Raw genomic sequence first — 22,202 nt, 5'->3', positions numbered from 1 at the left:
GAATTTATATATATAGAATTATTGTCATACAGGAGAGGAATTCATAGCAAATGAATTTGGGCCATATACCTAGGGCCCTAAATCCTTGGAACAGTACTTTACAACTAGCTAAGCTATGAAGGTAATTAAAAAAAACAAAACCCTAGAAGAGTTAAGAAGATGTGAAATGCAGAGTTGACCAACATCTTAAAGAAGTCTTGCGTGCGCATCCTCTTATTCATCTACATAGTTGCTTTCATGCCCAACAAAGTTTTTTCAGTTATGCAATGGATTTGAGCTTCCATCTTCAGTTCATCAGACTTATTTTCTTGACCAATAGAATCAATGTAACAGTGATGCAACATCTTCAATCCTCCAGTATAACCATGTTGCCTCATTCTTAATGCAAATGGATGCTCACCATCCAACACCTGTAAAAAGACATAGTAATTGTTTATCTTAATATAACAAAAACAATGACTCTTAGAATAAATAAAAATTAATGTTTTTCTATTGTTCATATTATATAACCTAAAATATTATAGGACATGCGAGAAACCAATAATATGGGAAAAACATTATCTTATCCTAAAGCATATTTCAATTAAAAGAAACTTGATCTAACCTTTGATCTATTAATTGATTTATGGTCCGACAATGTCTTTGTTGTCTTGCAATAGATTTGAAGTTGCATCTTGACTTCTCCAATTTGTGACTTATCTTCAGGTCCAACAGAATCAATATAGCAACTATGCAATACCCTAAGTCCTCCAATAGAACCATGTTGCCTCGTTATTAAAGAAAATCGATCAACACCAACCAACATCTACAAAAAAATTGGTTTATTTTAGAAATATTTAATAACGTAATATAACAAAAAATATGAATATTGAAATAAATAAAAATTAATGTAATTTTCTTTGGAAAAATTTGAAACAATAAAAATCTACAAAAAAGCCTATGATAGTGTAACGAACCTTCCTGCTTCCAAGAACATTAAGAGTTTTCTCATAAGCATCAACTCGTGTATTTGGAAAATTGTAATCTGCAAATAAACAAATATTAACTTAGTTAATGATATTAATAAAAGATTCTACTTCTACTCTAGTTAGTTTCTATTTATTATATTTATATGAATGTTCTACTCTATAAATCAAGGTTACATAAAATAGTGACAAAAGGATAAAAGAAACAAACCAGAAATCTGCCTTATGCGATGAATGGAGGAAGTAATACAAAGTGTAAGGAGAAAGAGAGTGATAAAGCCAAGGATGGATTTTGACGCCATAGGAGAGAATTGAGAGTAAGTAAGGTTTGTGTGATATTTGTGGAGAAAAAGAATAAAGCGATGCACAAATATATCGAATTTTGATTGAAGTTTTGAAGAATGTGATATATTTGGGCTGGCACAACTTATTATATATATCCTAACTTTTGGTTAAAGTATATCATCAATATACATAATTATAGGGTTAATAAAAACTAATTGCACAATCGAAATTTTTTGTTACAATTTTTGACAAAATAACTACTTAAGTACAATTCTCTAGCTAGCTGCTTTTTGTTTTAAAAAAACTAAAAGTTACAATTTTATTTTCGTTACAACGCAATATTTAATTTTTTAAGAAAATCTATTTCAATGACACCAATAATATAACAAAAAAATAATTTAATTTTTTTTAATGACACCAACAACAATTTTTATTATAGAAAAAGTTGTTTAAGGGTATAATTGAGATAATAAAAAAGTAAGTATAAATATATTCATGTAGTTTGTTACACTTTTTAAAAGATAAAGGAAAAAAAATACATATATATATATATATATATATATATATATATATATATTCATACCGTGTTTGCTAATTTTTTTAATATTTAAATTCATTCTTATCTATTTGTTACATATGTTATTTATATTCAAAATTGATGGCATTTTTGGAAAGAGAAAAAGTCAGTCCAAAAGAGCTGAAAGAGGTTGTTTTTTTTTATATATAGTATAGATATTTTTTATATATATAGTATAGATATTTTTTTTTGTAGTGGCCGGGGTTTGAATCCCCGGACCTTACATATATTATGCATTGTCCATACCAACTGAATTAAGCTCACGATGATATATATAGTATAGATATATTTGGTATAATAATTATTTTTTTATCGTTTTTGTATAAAGTGTTTTTGACAATTTATTTCTACATTAGTTGATTCAATAATTTTTTACATAACTTGAGCTTTAATTTCTTGTTTCAATTTATAATTTCTTCGGCCTAAATTAAATTCATTATGCATAAGTTATATTCCAAACAAAAAAAAAAACATGTTTTTTTTAATAAAAAAAAAAACTAGAAATGTGGTTTTCTACATGTGACTGAATTCCATAGGAATGGGAAATTGACGAAAGGCATAAATTCTACATTCATCGCCCTTATTCCTAAAGTTGCTAGCCCTCAATCGTTGAATGAGTTTCGCCCTATTTCTTTGGTGGGGAGCTTGTACAAAATTTTGGCGAAAATTCTAGCAAACAGGTTGAGGCAGGTTATTGGGAGTGTTGTGTCTGAAACTCAGTCTGCTTTTGTGAAGGATAGACAAATTCTTGATGGTATCTTGATTGCGAATGAGGTGGTTGATGAGGCAAGGAGATCTAAGAAAGACCTTTTGTTGTTCAAAGTAGATTTTGAAAAGGCGTATGATTCGGTAGATTGGGGGTACCTTGACGAGGTGATGGGGAGTATGTCGTTCCCGACGGTGTGGCGAAAGTGGATTAGAGAATGTGTTGGTACTGCTACTGCCTCAGTTCTTGTGAATGGCAGTCCTACTGATGAGTTTTCTCTTGAACGGGGATTACGTCAGGGTGATCCTCTATCTCCTTTCTTATTTTTATTGGCAGCAGAGGGTTTGAATGTGTTGATGAAAGCGTTGGTAGACACAGATCTGTTTACAGGGTATAGAGTGGGGAGAGAGAATTCAGTGGTGGTGTCTCATTTACAGTTCGCTGATGATACACTTCTTATTGGGAACAAAAGCTGGGCTAATGTGCGGGCGCTGAGGGCTGGTCTAGTTTTGTTTGAAGCTATGTCGGGTTTGAAAGTTAATTTTCATAAGAGTTCTCTGGTAGGGGTTAATATTTATGATTCGTGGTTGTCAGAAGCGGCTTCTGTGTTGGGGTGCAAAGTAGGTAAAATCCCGTTTCTCTATTTGGGGCTCTCGATTGGGGGCGATCCGCGTCGTCTTTTGTTTTGGGAACCTGTGGTGGATCGTATTAAATCTAGATTGTCTGGTTGGCAAAGTCGGTTCCTATCTTTCGGTGGTCGTTTGATTCTTCTAAAGTCTGTCCTGACTGCTCTACCTGTCTATGCACTTTCCTTCTTCAAAGCTCCGACAGGTATAATCTCTTCCATTGAATCTTTGTTTAATAAATTTTTCTGGGGAGGGGGTGAGGAAAAAAGAAAAATATCTTGGGTTAGGTGGGATTCTTTGAGTATGAGGAAGGAGTATGGAGGGTTGGGGGTTAAGAGGTTGAGGGAGTTTAACATTGCTTTGTTGGGTAAATTGTGTTGGAGGTTGTTATTAGAGAGGGATGCTTTGTGGAGAAAGGTGTTAGTGGCTAGGTATGGTGTGGAGGATGGCAGTTTGGAGGATGGGGGCCGGAGTTGTTCTTCGTGGTGGAGGGAGATTGTGAGGATTAGAGATGGGATAGGTGAGGGTGGAGAGGGATGGTTTGGGTCTTGTGTTAGGAGGAGAGTGGGAGATGGGGCAGATACTGATTTCTGGCGTGATTGTTGGTGTGGAGATGTTCCTCTTTGTGTCCGGTTTAGGCGCCTTTTTGACTTGACTGTTCACAAATCAATCTCAGTTAGGAATATGTTCCTTCTGGGGGTGGATGTGGGGGGGGAGGCGTTGAGGTGGCGTAGGCGGTTGTGGGCTTGGGAGGAGGAGTTGGTAGAGGAGTGTAGGGCTTTGTTACTAACAGTTTCTTTGCAGGACTCAGTGTTAGACAGATGGCTCTGGTTACCTAATCATGATGATGGGTATTCTGTACGTGGAGTCTATGACATGCTGACATCACAGGAGCAGCCCCAGTTACACCATAATGTGGACTTAATTTGGCATAAACAGGTCCCTCTCAAAGTCTCTATCCTTGCTTGGCGACTAATGAGGGATCGGTTACCTACAAAACTTAATTTGGCAAATCGTGACATTCTATCTGTGGAGGAGCGGTTATGCGTTGCTGGATGTGGGATTGTCGAAGATGTTACTCATTTTTTTTTGTCTTGTGCAACTTTTGGTGCATTATGGCCGATGGTGCGGCATTGGTTAGGAGTGGTAGGTGTCGACTCTCAATCAACTTCAGATCACTTTGTGCAATTTATTCATTATGCAGGTTGTTCGAGAGGGCGACGGTCTTTCTTCCACTTGATTTGGTTGCTTTGTGTTTCGGTGTTGTGGAATGAAAGGAATGATAGGCTTTTTAGAAATAGACAAAGTATTGTGCCTCAATTGCTAGATAAAGTGAAATTAACTTCGTTGTGGTGGTTAAAGGCTAGTAATGTTGTATTTAGTTTTGGCACTCATCAGTGGTGGTCGAGCCCTCTTTTATGTCTGGGTATTGACTGATTTGTTTGTAATTTTTGCTTAGACTCTGACATTTTTTGTGATTGTTGGGCACATCTTGTGCGGTAACAATTGCGGTGTCCGTATTAATATATCTCATTTTTGCCTGTTCAATTTTTATTTTTTTTTAATTTCTATTTTAAATCTAGCCTTAACAACAGTTTTGGTCTATCTTCTGAACAGGATGATTTACGGTCAATTTTGATCTACAGTCACCCTTTCGAATTGTTTTTTCTTAGTTTATAGTTAAATAAGTGATATCCACATATTTTTCAATTTTCTTTCATTTGTTCTTGTGATTTCGTTTTCTTGGCACGACTTTATTTATTTTGTTTTACCATCTTTGTACGGTGTGGTTTTGTTTTTCCGTCTTTGTACGGTATTTATTTGATTCAGGTTGAGAGATTAGCTTTGATCAAGTGTTGATCCAAACAATGACTTTGACGTCATCAACGTTGCAGATATGGAGACGTGAATATTTCGAAGACTTTAATATAGTCATATTTGTAGGCATAGATACTCTGTCGTTTTATGCTATTAATGGTTTCCAGCAGGTGAAAAAAATTAAGGACCTAGAGCCATTGCCATCATTCAGTTTTGGACTGACACAATTGGAGGAGGAGGAAAGAAATGGTTTCTGTGAGTTGTACTCCAAAACCATTAGATGTACTTAATGGTTTCGAGCAGTTTCCCAGCCATAAATCCCTCTAACATCACAAAGATTTCGAATCCAGTAACAACTTCAGATATGAAACCGTGAACACAAACAGTGACGAATCAGTAACATATAGCAATCAACACAGCGCCACTGGATCGAAGAAGAAAACGCGAGGGAAGAAGAGGAGCGAACCGGCTCAACAACAAGTGAAGCAAAGAAAATTTCGTTTGTGTTTAAATTTTTAGATCTACTCCTTCTCATCTGAGTTCTTCGTTTTCTTTTCCAGAATGTTGAAAATTGTAGAGAGAGAGGGAGAGCTTTAGGTTTTAGTGAGAGAAATGTTTGAAGTAAATGAAGTTTGATTTGGTGTAGTTTAACACTAGATCTGATGGTTGTGAAGTGTTTATGCACGGTGGATAAGGATTTCTTTCTAACCATAACTTTTGCCCACCTGCATCCCCTGGAATTTTCAATTTCAACCAAAAATCTTGTTTTAATTGGATTTGCACACCCTCAAATATTTATTCTGCACCTCCTCACACCGTTTCATCAACATTCGGCACTGGCCCAAGCCCATTGGTTTTTCTCTTCTGACACGTAACAGATGGCAGCACAACACTCTGCACATCACTCGCTATACAACTTTTTCGATTTTCTTCAGTCAACAGCTCTAGCTTTTACTTTCTTAGAGATGTTTTCACTTTTAATTACTTCTCCCCATTTTATTTTGTTATATTATTACTTCAAATTTTTCCTCAACGTTAAAAAAGAATTATGGGGATCATAAGCAAGTCAACAATAAGGAGTTTACCGAGGTTTCCAGCTTAATCTAACTTATGCAAATGATATAGTATATTTTCGGCTTAATACATTCCCTAGTCCCTTAATTTATTTTATTTTTTCAGTTTGGTCCCTTAACTATAAAGTGTCTCAATTTGCTTCCATAAATCTTCTGCCGTTTCCTATTTTGGCTATCTCCGTTGGTTTTCTAATGTATAATATTTCAAATATGATTTCAGCCATTAGATTGAATGACCATTGTATATAACGGTGAACCACCAACACCAATTTTTTTTGTTTTTCTTCATCTTTCCCCTCATGTTCTTCTTCATCTTCTTCAACAACAATAATCAACAACAACCCTTCAATCAAAAAATTCATCAACAACAACAACAAATCCAGATATTCATCAACAATAAAATCATCATCACCACAAACAATCCCAACAAATTTTTCAGAAATTCATCAACCCAAAAAATTAATCTTTTCAACTCAATTTTAAAACTCATAAATGTGAAAAATCTTTTCCAATTTCTTCATCTTCAAACTTAGAAAGTATATCTCTCCAAATCAAACATAACGAGAAAATAAAATCTAAAATAATGACAAAAATCCCAAATTTTAAAGTGAGGGTGGAGTGTGCTGCTATCGTTTCATGTCAAAAGGTTGTTTGGAAATTCCATTCTCATTACCCATTCCTGCAATTCCATTTTTTTTCAAAAATAAAAAGAGGACCAAATCAATTATATGTCTCAAGTATCTCCTTTCCACGTTTCCATTCCTGCAATTCCATTCTCATTACACTAATTGATACACAGATTAAATCAATTCTCATAAAAAATAACTAGGAGTGAAGGAGAAATTGCTACAAACTGAATACGACTGTGCAACAGCCCCAAAACTGCAGCAAAAACAAGGATTCAGTGCTATGAATAGTGATAAGAACACGAGGAGTGAAGGAGTGAGTGTCATATTCAAAATAAGGTGTTAATGATGATGGTGACAGTGGATCTGATTCCAGATCTGGAGTTGTCATGTTCATGAGGTAAGAACGAACGATTCAGATTCGGTGTTGAATTCAGAGTTGTCATGTTCATGAGGTTAAGAACGAACGAACGTTTGGTTTGGATTCGATGTTGAAGAACGAGAACATCGACTGGGGTTTCAGATTCGGTGTTGAATTCAGGAAAGAACGAGATTAGGATGAATCAGTGATGGTGCGATGGTGATGAATTAGAGATTGTGATGGTGTTGTATTCACGATTCTGATTAATTTGGGATTGTGATGGTGAAGACAATTATGGAAAAATGAGATGATGGACTCATGAGAATGAATTTGGGATTATTTTTTTACCGTAAAAAAATTTAGGGAGTGAAAAAGATGAAGAAATGTTAATAAGTCTGTCTTTATTTGAATATTTTGATGAATGTATGAAGATGAAGATGAAGATGGGGAGAGAAGAAGATGAAGAAATGTTAATAAGATTACATGTTGGTGCTCCACCGTAAGATACAATGTTCCTGTATAATCTAACTGTTCCCTTTTTTTTAAAATAGATCAAATGGTTGAAATTAATAAGGTCTATGGTGGACTATCAATAATGTTAGTGCACCATAGACATTTGAGGTTAAAAACTAACGGAGAGAACCAAAATAGTAAACGGCAGAAGATTTATGGGACCAAATTGAGACACTTTATAGTTAAGGGACCAAACTGAAAAAATAAAATAAATTAAGGGATCAGGGGATGTATTAAGCCTATATTTTCCGTCTTAATCTAAAAATTACAAGTAAAACAATTACAAAATTCTAAATTTTGTAGTTTTAATTTATGGTAAAATAAAACTAAGAAGTCTTATTTTACAATTTTGTTTATAGATGAAAAGTTAATACACTAAAATTTATTGTGTATATATATATATATATATATATGTATGTATTTAAAAAATTTGCACCAGCTGATTTAGGGTTTTGGATACGCCACTGCGCACTAATATAAGGGTTGTAGAAAATATACGTCACAAACACAGAGATAAAATCTCTACTATTCTTTTCTTTTCGTGACTAGTTTTATATAGATGAATTTTATTTGAACAATCACTTGTTGAGAGAACTTATTAGACAACCAAAATATGCAAAGAAATGTAAATATTGACATAAAAAATTAAAACAATGGAAAGAGAAAGTAAGAATATAATATAAGTATGAGAGAAAAATTTGTCATAAAATGATTGTTAAAATATCATTTCTCTTTTATTGATCTAATAATGAAAATTATATATGTGCAGTGTAAAACTATTTTAATTTTGTACATATTAAAGAACAACTTTTCCTTTTATCTAACACTCCTTTTTTTCCTCTTGAGCTTTAGAACAAAGTTGTAGGCATGTTTTGAAATTCATATGCCCCCCCCCCCCCCCCCCAACAAAGTTTATTCAAGATCAAGTCTAATTCTTTTTGAATAATTTGATATTGTAGAAATTGATGCTAGTTGAGATAGAATTTTATTACTATAATTTGCGATAATTTGAGTAGTAAGTAGGTTGATGGTGTTTAGGAATTGATGTACTTTTACAACGTTTGTTTTCTTAAACATACTGAAACTCGTAGAAGAGTACAACTCAACACAATAACTAATCAATAAGTAATCTCACTCTCAAGTCTCATATGTATTGGACCCATGCACATGCAAAAGAAACATGTACGTACGTATATTGGACCACTTAATTGTGAGCTGAAGGAGCAATTTCTAAACATGCTCTTATTTTCTTCTTTTTCCCACAAGAGAGAATTAATGTGTCGAATTAAGTGTGCATAATGAAATTATACTACATTAGTTATTTCTCATCAAATTAATTAATTGAAATCTAAACAATCGTGTACTTAAAAAAAAAAAAAAATCTTAACAATATAAGGAATGATAATATCAACAAAATGGAGCCAACAGTCTAAATGGTTCATTTTCTGATACATCAAGAAGGATGTAATGAAAAGCCAAATCCTCCCAAAAGTTCTTTTTACTATCATGTATAGTTGATGAAAAATATTTTTAACTTAAAACAAGTCTCAATTTTATATGATAGATTGTATGTAAATTAAAGGTAGATGAGATTAAATTTAAAACCTAGAGAAATAATGGAACAAATATACTCATACCCAAAAACCTTAAGGCAATGGGTTTATGAGTCCTCTTACTTATTAGATGTTTAACCTTTACTTTTCTATCCGATGTGGGATATATAATTCACACTTGTACACAACAAACTTTAGAAATAAGAAAATGATTCAATACGGGACGGTTTGTATAACAATCTTATTGAAGTAAATAGATGTCTTGCATAAGACGATCCATAAGTTTCATGCATCTAATATTATTAAGAGACAATTTGAGTATATTATTTAGAAAAATTAGATAATGTGTAGTTGAGTTAGACTCACATAAGCTCATAAGCTCCTTATGTGCAACCAACTTAATTGAAAGAAAAATCAACTAAGTGAATTTATATATATATATAATTATTGTCATACAGAAGAGGAATTCATAGTAAATGAATTTGAGCCATATGCCAAATTCCTTAGAACAATACTTTACAACTAGCTAAGCTATGAAGGTGATAAAATAACAAATCTTGTGTGTTCATCCTCTCATCTACATAGTTGCTTTCATGCCCAACGAAGTTTTTTCAGTTATGCAATGGATTTGAGCTTCCATCTTCAGTTCATCAGACTTATTTTCTTGACCAATAGAATCAATGTAACAGTGATGCAACATCTTCAATCCTCCAGTATAACCATGTTGCCTCATTCTTAATGCAAATGGATGCTCACCACCCAAAACCTGTAAAAAGACATTGGATTATGAGAAATATGGAATATCTTAATATAACAAAAACTATAACTCTTAAAATAACAAAAACTAGTTCTTATCATTATTATAAGAGAGTTTCTTTTTCAACCTTTTAATATTTCTACACTGTTCATATTAGTATAACCTAAAAAATTATAGGACACGTGATAAACCAATAACATGGGAAAAACATATATTGTGTTATCCTAAAGCATATTTCAATTCAAAGAAACATGATCTAACCTTTGATCTATTAATTGCTTTATGGTCCGACAATGTCTTTGTTGTCTTGCAATAGATTTGAAGTTGCATCTTGACTTCTCCAATTTGTGACTTATCTTCAGATCCAACAGAATCAATATAGCAATTATGCAATACCCTAAGGCCTCCGGTAGAACCATGTTGCCTAGTTATTAATGAGAATCGATCCACACCAACCAACATCTATAAAAGAAAATTGGTTTATTTTAGAAATAGTGAATAACGTAATATAACAAAAAATATGAATATTGAAATAAATAAAAATTAATGTAATTTTCTTTGGAAAAATTTGAAACAATAAAAATCTACAAAAAAGCCTATGATAGTGTAACGAACCTTCCTGCTTCCAAGAACATTAAGAGTTTTCTCATAAGCATCAACTCGTGTATTTGGAAAATTGTAATCTGCAAATAAACAAATATTAACTTAGTTAATGATATTAATAAAAGATTCTACTTCTACTCTAGTTAGTTTCTATTTATTATATTTATATGAATGTTCTACTCTATAAATCAAGGTTACATAAAATAGTGACAAAAGGATAAAAGAAACAAACCAGAAGTCTGCCTTATGCGATGAATGGAGGAAGTAATACAAAGTGTAAGGAGAAAGAGAGTGATAAAGCCAAGGATGGATTTTGACGCCATACGAGAGAAAATTGAAAGTAAGTAGGTTTTTGTGATATTTGTGGAGAAAAAGAATAATGCGATGCACAAATATATAGAGTCATAAAAACTGACTACATAATCGTAATTTTCGTTACAACGCAATATTTATTTTTTTAAGGAAATATTTTATTTGTTATGTGGAGTAAATATCTCAACAATCATTTTTATCTTTTCTGTTGTTATTCAAAACTGACTTTGTTTTTGTAGGCATAGATATCTTAAGAAAAGTTTCATTGATCTTGCACTAAATATTTTATTTAATTTTTAATTATTTATTGGAAAAATTAATTAATGCCTAATCTTATTTCAACATATTTTGATTCAATTAATTCTTTTTTTAAAAATTTAAACTAATTTGTTTCAATAATTTAAATATTTGTATTATTATTTACTAGCGAAAATTATGAACGTGTTTTTTATGAAATTTTAATTTTGATTAAAACAAAAAATATAAATGTTTGTTGTTTTAAAATTATAACAAATTAAACTAACCATGATTATCAAATTCAATGACACCAACAATATAACAAAAAATATAATCTAAATTATTATTTATTTTCTTTATATATACTAGTGAAAAGACAGACACTCATGTGCTCGTCTTTTCGCTCTTTTTATTGCGCTAACGTTTGAAAATCATGAACAATGTTTTTTTTATAAAATTTTGATTTTGATTAAAACTGAAAATATAAATGTATGTTGCTTTCACGTTATAACAAACTAAACGAACCATGATTATCTATTTCAATTTTTTGAAGGAATGATTATCTATTTCAATGACACCAACAATATAACAAAAAAATAATTAATTTTTTTTTAATGACACCAACAATAATTTTTATTATGGAAAAAGTTGTTTAAGGGTATAATTGAGATAATGAAAAAGTTAAGTATAAATATACTCATGTAGTTTGTTACACTTTTTAAAAGATAAAGGAAAAACAAATACATATATATATATTCATACCGTGTTTGTTAATTTTTTTAATATTTAAATTTATTCTTATCTATTATTTGTTATATATGTTATTTATATTCAAAATTGATGGCATTTTTGGAAAGAGAAAAAGTCAGCCCAAAAGAAGAGGTGAAATGGGGTTTTTTTTTTTTTTTTTATATATAGTATAGATATTTTTTTTTTGTAGTGGCCGGGGTTTGAACCCCGCACCGCACCTTGCATATATTATGCATTGTCCATACCAACTGAGCTAAGCTTACGAGGACAATTTATTTCTACATTAGTTGATTCAATAATTTTTGGTATAATAATTTTTTTTTATCGTTTTTGTATAAAGTGTTTTTGACAATTTATTTCTACATTAGTTGATTCAATAATTTTTTACATAACTTGAGCTTTAATTTCTTGTTTCAATTTATAATTTCTTTGGCCTAAATTAAATTCATTATGCATAAGTTATATTCCAAAAAAAAAAAAACGTTTTAAAAAATAAAAAAAAAAAAAACAACTAGAAATGTGGTTTTCATTGTATCCAACAAATTTTTTTAATTTCTATTTGAAATCTAGCCTTAATAACAGTTTTGGTCTATCTCCTGAACATGATGATTTACGGTCAATTTTGATCTTAAGTTACCATTCTGATTTTTTTTTTTTTTTAGTTTATAGTTAAATAAGTGATATCCACATATTTTCATTTGTTCTTATGATTTCGTCTTCTTGGCACGACTTTATTTATTTTGTTTTCCCGTCTTTGTACGGTGTGGTTTTGTTTTTCTGTCTTCGTGCGGTGTTTATATATTTGATTCAGATTGAGAGATTAGTTTTGACCAAGTGTTGATCCAAACAATGACTTTGACGTCGTGAACGTTGCAGATCTGGAGACGTGGATATTTCAAAGACTTTAATATAGTCATATTTGTAGGCATAGATACTCTGTCGTTTCATGCTATTAACATGGATGTTGTGAGTTTGTTCGCAGATTCATCCTTTTTGTTTTTAGAGACTGAATTTGTATTGTATTGATGTACTCTATCAATTTGAATGAATGAATATCGTTTATTTTTGTAAAAATAAAATAAAAATTGGTCTCCTTATTTTTACTTATTCACAAAATTGATCCCTCCATTATAAAATCAACTGATTTTGGTCCCTCTAACAAATATTTTATTTTTACTTACAATTTGTTATTTGATATGTTTATTATTTCACATGTTTTGAATGACACAACATACAACATGATGATGTAGAGTGATAAACTTATTTTGATGTCACCTCTAAAAAAAAGTTATTCTGAGTTCTAAGGGAAAACTAAAATGAGGCCTTTTGTTAAATAAATAAAGAAAATTGTGGTTTTCAAAATGACAATTTTCTTTGTAAAAACAGAAAGAAAAAAATCATCAATTATTCACATGTTTTAAAATAAAGTAATTATTATTATTGAATGTATCATTACAACAAGAAACTTGAGTGTCGTCAACCTGAGTTCAATTTGAGACGTCAAGAATTGTTTTCATTAGGAATTGAACTCAGGTTGTCTCGAACGATTCATCTTAGTGAAATATCATTAACAAATTGTGTCAAATTTATTTTTTGTATAAATTTTATTTTATCTAGCGGAAAGATGAATGGGATATGATTAGGAATGACATCATCAGAGAGAGAGTGGGGGTAGCACTTATAGTAGATGCAGTCGTAAGAAAAGTAGATCAGGTAGTCAGGTCAAATGAGGTGGATGTGGACCTAGAAAAACTATAAGAGAAGTCAATAAAAAGGATTTAGATGTCAATGAGTTATATCCAAATATGGTTTATGATAGAACATTATGACGTAATTTGATCAACGTAGTTGATTTCACCTAGTGGTCTAGGGCTTGGTTGTTGTTGTGGCGGAAAGATGGACACATTAATTAATTAAATATAGAAAGATATGTTAATTTTGGCATATAATACAATCAAATGTTTTTCTCATATAAAATTTTAAATATTATTTTTTAATAGTGACAAATATTTTTTGTAGGGGTTTTGTTCCAATTTTAAAGGAATTTAACTATTTTTTATTGTAGTGGTGTCATTCATATTTTGAAGTGGATAAAATTGGAAGTGAAAAAACCATCATAAACTCATGGATCCTCTTTATATACATTTGCGTTTAGACGGGCACAATGTCCGTCTGTCCACTCTTCCTATTGCGCTTTAGTTTTTATGAAATTTTAATTAAAATTATAGGTATCGATGATAGATATTTTCTACTTTCATGTTGTAACAAACTTTACTTATATTTTTTAATTATACCAACAATATAATAAATATAATATAAAATCTTATCTTTTAAAATGACACCAACAAAATAGCATTATTATGATGATCAAATTTACTTAAGGGAATAATTAGAAGGAGAAAATGTCAGCCCAAAATAGAGAAAGTGTCAATAGAGGCCATTATGTGACCGTCTTTCTGCTTTTCTATTGTGCTTAGTTTTTTTAACGAGGTTCTTGCCTCATTTATGTTTACTCTCTCGCATCTATTTTAATAATCAAATAAATATTTAAATAGTATTTTTCCCATTTAAGTTGAATTGTTCTTATTATAAATAGATTTAATTGATTTTCTTACTAAAGATTTAAACATTATCATAAAATAAAATTATAATTACAACATTTTAGATGAATGGTATCACACATCTCCTTTATATATTTTTATAGAATATTTAAATATACTAATGTCAAGAAGACTCTTGATGGTTATTACCAAAAAAAGAAGACTCTTGATGGCTGAAAGAGCTACTTTAGCTCAATCGTCACTTGCAAGTATCTCATGCTATATTATTCAAACAATCTGTTAGCCAGTGTTAGTGTGTGAAGATGCTGGAAGAATTTGTAGAAACTTCATATGGGACAACACTAGTAAGCATAAACAAATATGCATGATGTGTAAGTTAACTCGACATACTGTGACAAATACTCCTTCAAAAAAAAATATACTGTGACAAATACTGAGAAATTGTGGGTTCAAAAACAACGCCAAGTTTTCGAAAGACACTTGGATTCTTGGGTATGCTAATCTTGAAGAAAAATTTGGTCTTCTTGTCCTCCGGAAAAACTTCATATAAGATGTTGAGTACTATAAATAATAATGAGAACAATTTAGATTTCCTTTTTGTCAACGTTTGGAAATGGGAGGGACCAACTAGGATAAGAGACACTTTGTGAAAAATTGGTTATGGAAGACTTCTCACAGATGTTATTTTTTAAATAGCAAAAGTTTATCAACACACTTGAAATTGCACACGAGAAATGCCACAAATCAAGGCAAAATGGAAACAAACACCAGGCTCAGTGTATAAAGTAAAGCACCAACATTCACATCACTTCGGATATTGAATGTGGTATTTGTATGGAAGCCCTCATAATTGATTTTGTATATTTTGAGAGATTTTGAAGATACTAAGGAGCTTTGATCTATAGTCATAAAATAAGAGAATTGGAGTAAGTTCTTCAATCTTGGTATTTTTGTTTAAATTGAATGGAACTTGACGTGTAATTACATTGGTAATCTACCTTGGAATTGGTTTATCTTCTTCAGAGTTTTGGTGTGGGTTGTTTGGAAGGATATAAATATGCTCATATTTTCTCATCGATCCTCTTAAAATTTGGTAAACAGTCATGTTTGTGACATTGTGGTGGAATTGCAATAGCCCAAGGCATCTAGAGGAATCAACATTGCCAATCAGAAGCACAATTGGGTTCATCCTTCTCGTAAACACCTCAAACTCAATGACGATGGATCTCATTTATTAACAATGGTAGCTCAGCTTGTGGTTGGTTGATTCGTGATCATCGTGGTAAATTTGTGTTAGGTTTTATGTGTAAAATTACCTCTTATAATTCCAATGTGGCAGGGGATATGATTCATTATGGCTATACTAATAAAACTTATTTGCAAGATGTATTGAAAAACATCCTTTACATTCTATGATCTCCTAATATGAACCTTGATTTACATCATATTAATCGCGACACAGATAAATATGCAGACCTTCTTGCACATCGAGCTCATTTTATTTCTTTTAACTTAAGTGTGATGAAATTTCGTTTACTTTATTAGATATTATCATTTGTAATGATTTCTATGGTGCGCATTCCTCCAACTTTACATTTTAACCTTATAATTTTAAGATTATTTTATTTTAGACTTTCATGACCTTTGACGGTAAAAAAAAATCGATAATATAAGATAAATAAAATTTCACTCAAATTATAGATAGAAGACAAAAAAAAACTTAAATTTTAGGCTTAAATGCAATTTTACCCCCCTATTTTGATTGAATCTGAATTTTACCCGCCCTATTTTAAAACTCGGAATTTTACCCCCTCTATTTTTATTGATTCTGGATTTTGCCTCCCCTATTTTAGAACTTGGAATTTTACCCCCCCTATTTTATGTTTTTCAGGATTTTGCCCCCTCCCCCTATTTTATCCACATAATTAATTATTTGTATTAAATGTTTTTTAATGAAAAAATAAAAATAAAACCAAAAAAATACTAAAAAAAATGAATAAAAAATACAAGAAAAAAATGCATAAAACTGGTATGATCTCTAAAAATAAAATAAAATACTAGTATGAAAATACATGAAAATAGCAAATATTTAGAGGTGCAAACTAGTTTTTTCATGTATTCTTAATTGATTTTTTTCTTGTAATTTCATTGTTTTTCTATTTTTTAGTTTTTTTTTTTGTGTTTTCTTGTTTTCCTTATATTTTTTTACCAAATTAATATTTTTTAATCGTTTCTTTATTTTTCTAGTATTTTTTGGTTCTTTATTTTAAAATAGGGGGTAAAATTCTGAAAAACGTAAAATAGAGGGGGTAAAATTCCGAGTTTTAAAATAAGGGGGGCAAAATTCCGATTCAATCAAAATAGAGGGGGTAAAATTCCGAATTTTAAAATAAAAGGGGTAAAATTCAGATTCAATCAAAATATGGGGGGTAAAATTGCATTTAAGCCTTATTAAATTTTAAAGTTTAATGCAACCATCTAAAATCAAATAATCATCAAATTATAAGATTAAGTAATTAAGATTTTGCTTTACAAGAGCTAAATCAAAATAGTATCATGCACGTGTGCTTTGTCTTGTTGTCTCGTCTGATGAATTTCCAAGTTAGTAAAGTAACAGTAAAATTTTGAGAAATGGAACAAACAAACAACTACAAAAGAAGAAGAAGAAGCTGAATTCAATGGGTTTTAGCGTTTCTTCCTTCTCCTCATCTTCATCTTCATCTTCTTCAAGCTTTTCTTTGCAACACACCCTTCCACCGTTATTAAAGAGAACAGCTTCTTCTAACAGAAGAGTTTGCATACAAAGCTGTTTTTCTTCAGTATCTTATCACAAATTTGTTGATTTTGCTTTGGATGAAACCTCTCTCCATACCCACTTGCTCTCTTCCCCTTTACAGGTTTTCATTATATTCTTCTGTTATTATGTGAATTTTATGAGTTAATTTACTTGGTGTTGCAAATTGAAATGTTTCATTAGGGTTAGACTTCAATGAGAGATTTTTTTAGAAGTTTAGATGCTACTAATGTTGCAAATTGAGAAATCAAAGAGATGAAGATTTATATGATAGGAAAAAATGAGTTTGAGAGGTTGGTAGAAAGGAAAATCCTTAGAATTCATAATGAATTATTGATAAAAATATCTATATATAGATAGAGCTGGGGTCTGTTTGGATAAACAGCTTATTTCCAGCTTATAGCACAAGCGCTAATGTATAAGCTTGCATAAGCTATTTTTATATCAAAAGATAAAATAAAGTTAAATTGTTTTTGTGTATATAAGCTATATTGGAGAACTTATGAAAATAAGTTGAAAAAGCTTATGAAAATTGTCGTAAGTTGTTTCCATAAGTTCTCCAAAGAGTCTCACAAAACTTATGTCAGTAGGTAAGTCCAAATAAACCAATCCAAACAGGCCCCTAGGACAGAATCAATAAACTAATTACCCACCGACATTTTTAACTAACTTTTAAGGGAGTTATAACCAACTCCTAAGAGAGCAGTGGGTTGTGGTAACTCGTTATCTAATCAACCAATGTTTTTATTAAAAAATAGTTTTCATATGTATTTCGATCAAAAGGAATAAAGAGAATCTTGTTATGATTATGTGTCATTTGGCATCCTAGTGATTTAATGTTGTGTTTCTGTGTTGAGGATGTGGTGTACTGTTTCACTCCTCAAGCTTCTGCTACTCGGAACAATTATGTCTATCAGCATTAGCTAGTTCTTTGATTTATAAGTCGTTACATGATTACATCTTAGTTTGTGTTTTTCTTGTTATTGAGTTACTTAATATGACCTATGCAATTTTACTTTCAGTTTTTCCATATTTAAATTTAGTTTAATTGAAATATTTAATTATTTTACAGATTCTTAGTTGCAATTTTTTGTGAGCCTCTAGGCACTTCTTTGTTCCTCGCCATGTTTGTGGGTATAAATGTTCAATTTACATTTTCCTATGTTATCTTGCTAGGAAAAGTATAGTTCCATGAAATCTAAGGATGGTAAAGGAGTGCTGAATATGTTATCATTTCAAGCTGACAAGATTAGGCTTCTACGTAGTATGACCATTGAGACAGAAACAATGCAGGTTTGTTCTTAAATTTATTATCAAATTGTTATATATAAGATTGGTTCCTCAACAAATTAAGCCTTTTAGTCGTTGGTAATTTATTATAGCCAGAGTGATTTCATAGTTTGACCATCACTGTATATATTTCTGCCAAATTTGATACTCTTTACCAACGAAGGATCCTTTATATAATAAGATAATGTAGTTTAACGGATTGAGTAAATGTTCTTTTGCATCTTTTTTCTATCAGATCCTCAGGACGTGCAGTGTTGACAATCCCTAGTCCATTATATTCTTTGAAAATATTAGTTATGCGAGCATTTTCTCGAAACTCGATGAATTCACTACATCAAATATCTTCTGTAGTCTCCGGACTTCAAAGTTCAAATACAAAATGCCTATTTCCAGTTCTAATCTAACTGGCATTTCTTTTTGAGATTATTTTACTACAATATAATACCATTTCCATTCTTAATCGTGGCATTTCCGTTCTTCTCTATTATCTTACTATAATATGCCTGATGTTTTTGTATGCACTCCTCATGCAGGTTTTGGACTTCACCGTATTTCCAAAAGCGGAGTATGATGTCCCCATATTTTGTGCCAACTTTTTCTCGACCGCCAAAACAAACATTGTTGTGTTGTAAGTTATCATCTCCCCTGATTACTGCAATCACTTGTATAAATGTATAAATAATATTCCTATGCCACCTTTCTGCATACAGAAGTTGGTCTACTACCGTGCATCATTTTCCATCCAATAAAAGTTTATCACTTATTACAAAAACTTATCATGGGTTGCTTTACATTGCACAGTCAAAGAGTGAATCATTCAGTAACTAATATTAGATGTTTTACTGGTAGTGTTTAGCTCTTTGGTTTACTATATTTTTGTCGAACCTTGAAGAAGACAGTCTAGTTTCCCCAATATTTTTACACTGTAAAAATCTTATACTTGGTAGTCTAGTTTTTCTTCACTGATGACATTGGCGATGTAATTAAAGTTTTCCATAGTGCCATTCATAGCTTCAACATTAAGAACAGTGTACTATGCGTATTACAAACCACTAACCTTGTATTAATGATGCCAGGGACCTTAATCCATTACATGATATCATCAATCAGGATGACTACAAGGAAAAGTACTTTAAAAGCTTAATGCCTCTTGGCCTGAAATATGCTGAGGTAACTGCAAATATTTTGTGAAAAAGTTAATGACAACTGCATAACAATGTTCAAAGTTTTGTTATTGAGTAACTTCTTAGCGACCTCATTAACCATAAGAGTGATGAATTTTTCAAAAACTTTATGTACTTTTATAAGAAAATTTCCACTAGTTCTTTGATGTCCTCATGCATGCACTGTACACGTGTGTTTTTATATTAATTAGAGCAGTTCTCTCTCAAAGGACTTAGTGTGTTGACTGAACACAGACTTCATGCAGCATTTTCCATGGGGAGGGAAGCTCACAAGTGAGTCTATAACTTTCTTTTCACCGATAGTCATTTGGACAAAGTTTACTTCAAGCCCACAAAATTATGATATTCTGTATTCGGCATTCAGAGATTATTACAAGGTATTAATTCCTATGACCACAACAATTCATAATATTCTAATATATTTAGTGAACTCTAAAACAATTGACCTTGTAAATTTGTAATTCTTTTATCTTGATGACCGTTAGCCTTGGATGCAGGTATGGTTGGAATTGATAGCCACGGCAGTAAAAGAGACTGATGGATATCAAATTTCCCACAATCTTGAAGCACAACATAGATATCTGACATGGAGAGCCGAAACGGTAGTTTGGATTTATCTCAAAGTTCTGTCTAATTGGGAGTCTTATGATTGGTGATCTAGCCATGAGAAATGCATGTGTTTATCCATTTGTAATTTTGAATTGTTTTTTAAGATTTCTTATTTGTGGAAATATTTTGAAAGCAGGATCCGGGACAAGGTGTTTTGAAGAAGCTGATAGGGGACACACTTGCCAAGGTAGACTAATTTGAGATCAGATTTATTATTTCTCTATAGTCTAATACTACAGATCCTCACTTTCTGTTTTATAATATAGGATTTATTAAGAAGCTTTCTTTTTAACGGAGTCGATGAACTAGGAAGCAAAACGTTCAATGACTATTTTCCTCATTACCACGGCGAGGAAGGAACTCTAAATAAGAAAGGTGGTATTGCTGGGAAGTCTTTTGAAAATCGCCCATGGGATGCAAGCGGAAAATTCCTTGGTAAATTATTATTTAAATCGTTAATATAATTGCTCCTCCCCTCTTGGCAAATTTCTTTACAGATGCAAGCATGTCTGATTCTTGAGTAATCACAAATCTTATTCTATTGATTGTGATGAATAAGATAAGATTCTTAGTTACACCTGCCACTGCTGTAACTAACCAGAAAACAAAAAAACTGACTGTTAGAAGTTATCCTATACATTGAGTTACATGATAAGAGAATCTAGTCTCACATAAAGCACATATCACTTATCAGCACACTACAAGCGATCTTTAGAATTTTAACGCTGTCGGCATTAATCTTGAGCTAAAACTAAAAGGCCAAGGTCTTCTTAATGTGGTGCTGACATTTGATCCTTGGGATATTTTAGGTCAATGAATGTTGGAGCTTGGCCGCGCGATTGCACTCAAACTGGTTAAATTTCTTTGACTCAGGTTCTGCAAAGCAAATGTTGGGTTTCCGCTGCAAATTTTCTCCATGATGAATGCTTGGTCGAATCACTGTATGCTATCACTGTATTATGTATGTCCATGCTTGTTGTATTATATGTATACAGAATTAAATTCAGCGGCTAAAAACAAATATCAACACCGAAGCGAAGACTGTTTACATATTTGTAATTTTTACATCTGTATTGTTAGATTCAAAATTTTGATTAGTCTGCAGCTGTTTCGTGTTGGATTAGCTGCAGATAAATAGTAAAATCTAGGAAACTTGATGTTTGGTGCAATATCATAAGTTATAATAGCAAATATTTCACCATGTGTATTTTAGATTGATTTGCATAACCTGAAAATAGTCACCCGTTTCTATAATTGATTATGGATTTGGAATATTAATCTGTCAATGTTCTTCTATTGATCATTTTGTAATTGAACAACTATTGAAATGTTTTGTACCACCTGTCATTCAAATTATATTGTCTGTGCTAATTTTTTTATCTTAACCTTCCGTTTTGTGGTTGAAAGGGGCATGTGCTACATCGATGATATATGATAAATACCTCGAGTTTTTTAACAGAAAGTTGTAATTACATTTTTTTTTATAAATATACATGTTTTTCTTAGAAAGTGTACTATTAACTTAAGTAAAATTTGAATTTTATTTTTCCAGTGTAATTTAATAATTGTTTAACAGTGTGAAAAATATAATAAGTAGATAATTTGATCTAATATTAGTAAGGAAAATACTGTGTACCTGGAAATAAGAACGCTCCATCATTCATAGAGATCATTGTAAATTTGTAATGTAGGACTTTAAACTGCAAGATAGTTTCCCTTCTCACTATCATTTGTACTCCCAAGCCCCATGAGAATACTAAAATAACCCGACGGAAGTTAACTCCGCTGGAGCAAGTGGCAGTTAACTGTCGTTGAAGAATATTTTGATATTTTTGCGGTGTTTGTTAGCAAAAATGAAAGTGAGAAGAGCAATGTTCAAACTGCAAGGTGTTCTGTTTAGTCCATCTAGTGAATACTTGATGTATGAGTTTTTTCTCTTTGGGCTGTAAGTTGGGATCCTTTTTCATGCAAGGAGTGAGATAAGAGTTGCTTAATAGACACC

At 31.5% G+C, this 22,202-nt stretch overlaps 3 protein-coding genes across 4 annotated transcripts; 2 read left to right on the top strand and 1 right to left on the bottom strand.

Moving 5' to 3' along the window:
* Positions 1–1,267, bottom strand: LOC11423036 (uncharacterized). The gene is made up of 4 exons (XM_003617886.3): positions 1,177–1,267; positions 957–1,024; positions 605–805; positions 1–410 (listed from the first exon to the last, which is right to left on the bottom strand). Exons 1-4 carry the CDS (start codon positions 1,265–1,267, stop codon positions 222–224), a joined length of 549 nt encoding a protein of 182 aa, XP_003617934.1. The 3' UTR covers positions 1–221.
* A 998-nt stretch (positions 1,268–2,265) lies between these two features.
* LOC112422201 (uncharacterized) lies at positions 2,266–4,399 on the top strand. The gene is made up of 4 exons (XM_024785060.1): positions 2,266–2,273; positions 2,364–3,259; positions 3,413–4,305; positions 4,364–4,399. Exons 1-4 carry the CDS (start codon positions 2,266–2,268, stop codon positions 4,397–4,399), a joined length of 1,833 nt encoding a protein of 610 aa, XP_024640828.1.
* A 12,506-nt stretch (positions 4,400–16,905) lies between these two features.
* On the top strand, positions 16,906–21,500 carry LOC11434871 (phytochromobilin:ferredoxin oxidoreductase, chloroplastic). 2 transcript variants are annotated; one of them, XM_024783399.2, is made up of 9 exons: positions 16,906–17,220; positions 18,294–18,410; positions 18,941–19,035; positions 19,484–19,577; positions 19,837–19,968; positions 20,077–20,193; positions 20,337–20,387; positions 20,467–20,635; positions 21,010–21,500. In XM_024783399.2, the coding sequence occupies exons 1-9, from the start codon at positions 17,002–17,004 to the stop codon at positions 21,015–21,017; spliced, it is 1,002 nt and encodes a 333-aa protein (XP_024639167.1). In that variant the 5' UTR covers positions 16,906–17,001; the 3' UTR covers positions 21,018–21,500. The 2 variants fall into 2 exon arrangements, with proteins under 2 accessions (XP_024639167.1, XP_003617931.1); XM_003617883.4 differs by having other exon boundaries at positions 16,909–17,220; positions 20,089–20,193.
* Positions 21,501–22,202: the final 702 nt, after the last annotated feature.

This window comes from Medicago truncatula, chromosome 5, assembly GCF_003473485.1.
Source record: "Medicago truncatula cultivar Jemalong A17 chromosome 5, MtrunA17r5.0-ANR, whole genome shotgun sequence".
Classification (NCBI taxonomy): Eukaryota; Viridiplantae; Streptophyta; class Magnoliopsida; order Fabales; family Fabaceae; genus Medicago; species Medicago truncatula.
This window is presented reverse-complemented; position numbering and strand designations above follow the sequence as displayed.

Coding starts and splice junctions, on each gene's coding strand:
- LOC11434871 (XM_024783399.2), top strand. CDS start 17,002: ATGGGTTTTAGCGTTTCTTCCTTCTCCTCATCTTCATCTTCATCTTCT. Junction 19,578..19,836: donor TTGGCCTGAAATATGCTGAG/GTAACTGCAAAT, acceptor GACTTCATGCAG/CATTTTCCATGGGGAGGGAA. Junction 20,194..20,336: donor TGACATGGAGAGCCGAAACG/GTAGTTTGGATT, acceptor TTTTGAAAGCAG/GATCCGGGACAAGGTGTTTT.
- LOC11423036 (XM_003617886.3), bottom strand. CDS start 1,267: ATGGCGTCAAAATCCATCCTTGGCTTTATCACTCTCTTTCTCCTTACA. Junction 806..956: donor ATGTTCTTGGAAGCAGGAAG/GTTCGTTACACT, acceptor ATTTTTTTGTAG/ATGTTGGTTGGTGTTGATCG. Junction 411..604: donor AATCAATTAATAGATCAAAG/GTTAGATCAAGT, acceptor GTCTTTTTACAG/GTGTTGGATGGTGAGCATCC.
- LOC112422201 (XM_024785060.1), top strand. Junction 3,260..3,412: donor TATTAAATCTAGATTGTCTG/GTTGGCAAAGTC, acceptor TTTTCTGGGGAG/GGGGTGAGGAAAAAAGAAAA. Junction 4,306..4,363: donor TGCGGCATTGGTTAGGAGTG/GTAGGTGTCGAC, acceptor TTCATTATGCAG/GTTGTTCGAGAGGGCGACGG.